At 39.7% G+C, this 6,444-nt stretch overlaps 1 protein-coding gene across 1 annotated transcript; it reads left to right on the forward strand.

Moving 5' to 3' along the window:
* Nucleotides 1–1,732: 1,732 nt before the first annotated feature.
* On the forward strand, nucleotides 1,733–6,106 carry LOC144648022 (uncharacterized). Its single transcript, XM_078507674.1, has 4 exons — nucleotides 1,733–1,751; nucleotides 3,292–3,393; nucleotides 5,198–5,511; nucleotides 5,867–6,106. The coding sequence occupies exons 1-4, from the start codon at nucleotides 1,733–1,735 to the stop codon at nucleotides 6,032–6,034; spliced, it is 603 nt and encodes a 200-aa protein (XP_078363800.1). The 3' UTR covers nucleotides 6,035–6,106.
* Nucleotides 6,107–6,444: the final 338 nt, after the last annotated feature.

Raw genomic sequence — 6,444 nt, forward strand, 5'->3', positions numbered from 1 at the left:
GCGTACGTCTTCAACTTGGCCGTTCGGTTACCAACTAGTTCGAGTAGAACAAGTTTGGATACTGATTTTCAATAGTTTTTTTAGTATTTACATTCACTCTGCGTGATACAAAATGTAAAAATCAATTATAGAAAACGTGAAAGAAAACATCTCTTTTCGATTTGCGTTTTTAAAAACACAGTTAGCATCAATGAACACCGAAATATTTTCGATGCATTAAAAATATTTACTCACGCCTCCCTTAGGGCGCACCGGCATTAATTACTATTTTGTACAATCTCACCGAGTATAATTCCGCATGGCAAGCTGTGAGGTAAAAATCAGAACGCCAATTTGAATATTTTTTTTAATATTCTGAAGAATAATGTCGAGGTCAGTTTATAAATAATTATAGTCGATCCGTCTGGAATTAACAGTTTGTCCACGCTTAGAGAGCTAAACCATTACATTGGATATCTCGAACCCTCACTATGACTATAACAACAGTCGGATTTGCCTCACTCGCTCACTGTAATTTACTGTTGGATACTCAATATCTCGAAACTCCCTCAAAGTCGAGCCTGTTGACAGTGCTCGATCAGACATTATCAAAAATTCCTTTAAACAAAATTCGTTTAGACGTTTGGGTTTTTCCAGGTGATCCGCATTTCCACACAAATTGCACCGAAACACCAGAAACGTCTCTGGCTTTATCACCGACCGTTATCTCAGTTGGAGCAACGTACTGTGTTTTCCGTATACGTAATACAAAAAACGATGTCACAGTAGAATACGACGCAACATGGAGTTTAAGCAGCTACAGCTGGTGCTGCCATTGCTACCAAAAGTACATTTCTCAAAAAATAGACACTGCGCATGTCCGTCGTTTAGTAGGTATGTATAGGTAAAGTCTGCGTTAGAGCCTAGTGGCCCATCAGGCCAAGACCTAGACTGTTCACAGTCTCCTATTTTTCCGTGAAGTCCTAGAGATGGACCGTTCAGTCCGACGGGCCGCCATCTTGGTTTACGAATGCAAGCGAATACTGGGGAGAGTGCAAAAACCCCGTGGGTGGGGGGGGGGGGGCAGATGAGCATCCAGCCCACCACCCACGGGGTTTTTGCACTCTCCCCAGTTTTCGCTCTTATTCGTTAACCAAGATGGAGGCCCGTCGGACTGAACGATCGATCTCTACGACTTCACGGAAAAATAAGGGACCGACTGAACAGTCTAAGCCGGACCTTATGCCGGTTTCGTTAGCATGAATTGACTAGGAGTATTTCTACTCCCCCCTGGATCACGGATGTTAGTCCATCGCAGGGTTACCCCCTTAGCATTTAATTCACCGGTAGCCATTTATACACCTGGGTGGAGAGGTAAAAAAGGTAAAGGTCAAGCAACTTTATTTATACACGGTTTGTGCATGTTTAAAGCTAGAAGCTTGTGGGGCCGTGTATATGAAACAAATACTGAACAAATATAATATATTAAATAAACGTAACATGATTAAAAATCCCAAATGGCAGGAGGCAGACCAGTTGGCTATTTACAAGCATGACCGAGGATTTGAACTCGGGACGACCGAGAACAAATTCAGATAGTGGTCAGAACGGGACTTGAACCCGGGACCTCCAGATTTCAAGTCCGGCGCTCTAACCACTCGGCCACGCTGCCTCCACAGAAAGAGGGGCATGGTAATAGTGCGGAAAAGCAAAATGGTACAGTTATTTTCGAGCATTCTGGTAAAAACGAGAGATGAGGAATTCCTCTGTAGGTATTCCATTTGAAGGACTGTTCTAGTGGGACTGTTGATTTTGTAGTGGAACAACTGGTTCCTCCGTACAACAGGAAAGCGCTTCAGGACACAAGTGGTACGGCAGTGCGTGCCTTGCATTTTCCTACCTTTCTGACTTTATTGAAAGTAATATTGGAAACTACTTAAACCTAAAAAGTTAATTTTATATATACAGTATTATAGTACTCACAGAAGGAAAATTTACATAAGTCTTGATATAGAGTGGATTCGGTTCAATAGACCTCTTTAGCTACGCATGTAAATTGCCCAATCCAGATCATGTGATTTTCTCAAGAGAATTGCACCTTTTTCTATCTGGAAATTATTAGTTATTTTCACGTGAATTTGTATTTTTTTGAAAGAGATAATTCTCAAGGGTTACATCACGTGACCTGAAATGGGACATCAGACAAACGAAGCTAAGAGGTCTATTCAGTCCCACCCGCAGTTTGGCCGGAACATAACCTTATTCCATGATAAACATAATTCTGTGCATTAATAATTGATTACCTTAGGACATGTAGGAACAGGTTGTTTTAACATTCAGTTAAATTTGGAAACAAATATTTTAAACTGGCATCTACCACATGGTTTGGAAGGCTATTATTTTTAGCTATTATTTTCGACATTTTACGGTATCTGAGTGTTTACGAACCTTATAAAAACGTCTTCTAATTTCGTTATTAATAAGACGCAAGTTGGAAGCCAATAGAAGTGCACTTTTATCGGCAAAAAAGAATAAAAAATAAAGCTGTCTTAAGGTGGTTAATACAGTTTTGAGGGGGTAAGTGAGCCCAATTTTTATCTCTTTTTAAAAATTTTTGATTTTTTTTTTTTTTTTTTTTTTTTTTTTTAAAAAATATACATATGCGAGGAGAAATTGTTACAGATCAGCAAGCACCATTTTAAATGCGCGCACTAAACGTGTTTGTGGTTAAAGGAAAACATTGCGGATATTGTTTGTGCGCACTGTAGCCAAATTCATTGAAAGTGAAAATTCGACGACTTTGACAGCTTTAATTACGACATGACATTTCATTCTTTATGCTCTAAAACTGCTAGATTACTCATATTCATTAACACGGCAGTGCAAGTGTAACATTAATGAGCTGAGAACACTGTATATGTTTTAATTCCCTGTTAATGTGTATATGGGCATGTGCCATAAGTGAGTTTCTCACATTATTTTTTATCTTTACTTTACGAAGAACAAAATTCACGATAGTAAATTAGTCGGAAATAAGTAATAACTGAAATCATTCAGGGTTTAGTTAAGACGGTTTTTAGTTTGGAAAAAGCTCCAACCCGTATTAATGGTTCAGGACTTTTTCTGTAAATAGCAAGGCGGCGGACCGAGACAGGGCCGACGCGCGCCGCCACAGCCGCGCACCCACAATTAACATGTACTCCAGAAATAATTAATATGTGTTTACACCCAGAGTGATTGTTAACGATGGTTAGGTGTTTTTCACACGTGCAATATTTAATGTAAATTTGCACCGACAACTCTTATGTATAGCGATCCTGAAGAACGGTGCCGACTGTGTTCCTGAATATGAACTGAACTCCTATCGCTGTCAATGCAAGCCAGAATATCACGGAATTCACTGTGGGCAACAAGGTACATCCATTTTTTTATTTGTCTTTTAAAATACCAGCATTAGGGGTATCAAATGGTCTTTGCGAGCATTTGCGAGCATGCGAGCACAGCGTTTTTCTTTGCGAGCACGAGCATTGACTAAACTTAGCCTTGCGAGCAACGAGCACTTTTCAAAAACCTACCTCCACTAAAAACCGAGCATGCGAGTACTTGTAAAAATGTGCGAGCACGAGCAAACGAGCACCCACTAAAATTTTGCGAGCATTGCGAGCACTGCGACATTTTGAGGGACCATTCTTGACTCCTAGCATTATGTATGCGAGTTTGTATTGTGTTAGAATTACCACGCTTACTTACATCATCATATGAATTTTATTATAAATTAGACTGATCTATGCAAATCATGAAGCAATTGGAATCGCGGAGAATCATCATCATCATCACTTTGTTTACCCTCGGATTTGAAGAGTAGCATACAGCTAATATCTCCGAGCATTCACGTAAGCACAATGCAACGGGCAAAGACCAGACCACAACACCGGGAACTCCATGCCCTACTCACGATAAGCGTGTGGGTACGTCCCCGCGACCATAACACTGAAGATGCAGGAGACGGGGCCACGGTATCGTCCTACCGAGAAGACAGAAATCAACCATGCAGATGTATGCAAAGGCAGCAACCCCAGTAAAGACCCTGAGTGTTGGTCCGGCGGGACTCGAACCCGAGACCTCCCGCACTGTAGTCCGTCGCTCACCAACTGAGCTAACCTAAAACGGAGTACGTGAAAATATCCTGACATGTGTATTTTATTCAACGACGTTTTCAGAATTACAGTGGCCTCGATCGCGGTTCTTTTGGTGAATTGAGCTACAAAAAATCTTTCGCAATCACGGCAGTCCCATGGATTCGTTGGTAAACATATATTATTGGTCAATAACACAACTTAGACACCAATTGAACACAGTCGGGCGCAACATCGAACTTTTTGTGCGTCGAACTAATATCCAGTTTATTTTATTCCCAGTTAGTTTTTTTGTACTCGTAAAAAGATGCACTTTCGTTCTGGTAACAAACTTTGGGTCCTCATTTCGGTCTGCTGTAGATGAAACTGATTATATCAAATATAAAAAAGTAAAACAAAATTTAAAATGCTCCGGTACCCCAAGTAACGTCTGCTCGACCTCTTGTAATATTTTATACTGATATTTCTTGCTGTTTATGGTTTATTTAACTACAGCCACCCTTTTCCGTCTGTTTTTGGCATATATCATGCCGGGTTTACTACTACTGGATAATGGAAATTGCATATACATTTCTATAGCGCACGTACTAATAGAGCAAAATCACTTCCTAATTAAAAAAAAATTCGCGAATGCCAGTCAAAGATAGAAAACGCATAATGATGCCATACGAGTAACTTTAAAATTAACTAAAAGTGTGAAGGTACTAATGACCCACATTGTGAAAAAAGAAAGTTTGAGATAACGCTATACACACTGAATACTCAAACAATGATTTTCTAAAACAGAAATAACACCATACAGAAAGAAAACCAATGATAATGACAGTGAACTAAACAGCTAGGAAATTTCAACTGTGGAACAAACGGAACTTTTAAAAATCAGTCTGTTAACAAAGTAACAAAGATAATAAAATAAGCGTAATAATTAAAAAAATTTTGTTTGTGATGCGCAGTTTACAATGCTGGATACAGACAAAAAATTGATTGAAATTATTCATGGTCATGTCAATTAGCGGCAGGATTAACGCTTTGTTTTGTTTCTTTGTTTTTTTTTTTTTTTTTTGTTTTTTTGTTTCCCCAAGCTTGCATATTGGACTTCGAAGATGGAATCGGCAGCTGGACAAGGACTGGTACAGCGTTTGACAATCAGCCAACTTATGGCGACAACCCAACAGCTCGCGGCCGAGGCGAGGCTGCCAATCAACAGGGAGACTGGTGGATCGGAGGATACGAAAACCGACCGTCAAAAGCAGCACCAGTTGGAGTACAAGGAGACAGTCCCCAGGGAACTCTTACTTCCCCGTATTTTAGTATCAATGGCAAAAACATCACCTTCTTGATTGGCGGCGGATGCGACATAAACTTGATTCGCGCAGAGTTGATAATCAACAGTCAGGTACATATGTAGCTGGCACACTACCCCCGTTGTTTTTTTCTGGTTTATACATGATTTAATACCTTTCATCACTGAAGCTTCCGACTTTTTGTTGAATAATAAACATATTTTAGGCCTATAGGTTTAATAAAGAACTACTGCCGCAATGAGCTTGGAAAGCTGACGCTTAGAGAGTTAGCCTTTCATAGGAGCAAAAGGTGGACTTGGGTTTAATTACAACAAAAACAACAAGTATTCAATTTCAAGACTTACTTGTCAGGTGACTTGTAAGTGTCTAATGTCTCTGTATATTGATAGTCGCTGCATATTGCCTTCTCAATTCACCTCTACATTCTTTTTTCTTCCCATTTTTTAGGTTGTCAGACGAGCAACCGGTAAATGCCGAGAGACTATGGCGCGAGAGGCCTGGGATGTCCAAGAGTTTATTGGTCAACGTGCATGCGTTAAACTAGTTGACGCCAGCTCTGGCGGATGGGGTCACATTAACTTTGATGATCTTAAAGGCGACATAAACTGTGATTAGACTAAGATTTTAAATTAGAGTTACGTTATTCTAACAACGGTTTCTTCGGTTAGTTTATAGTTGAATCGAAGAAAGGCGCAAATGTTTTTATACTTCTGTAATTTAATTGAATACCACGCTACTTGCGAACTGGAAACGTTTTTAAGGAAATTAAAAAAAACGGTGCGCTTCCAGGTTTTTGTAGAACCTAGCCGATAAGATTCTTATTTTTTTTAAATCGACGTGAATTGGACTTCACGTTTGGTTCGCAGAGCTACATAAAATCAAACATGTAACATGTATCGTTGAAGGCTAATTTGTTAATAAATCGACATCTCTGATGTGACTCAGTACAACCTCGTTCCCAGGGCTTTTCCCTTAAATTACCAAGGGAAATGCCCTGAGGTTGGACTCAGGTACATTGTACGTAT

The sequence above is a fragment of the Oculina patagonica genome, chromosome 4, assembly GCF_052425735.1.
Source record: "Oculina patagonica isolate OP01 chromosome 4, crgOcupat, whole genome shotgun sequence".
NCBI lineage: Eukaryota > Metazoa > Cnidaria > Anthozoa > Scleractinia > Oculinidae > Oculina > Oculina patagonica.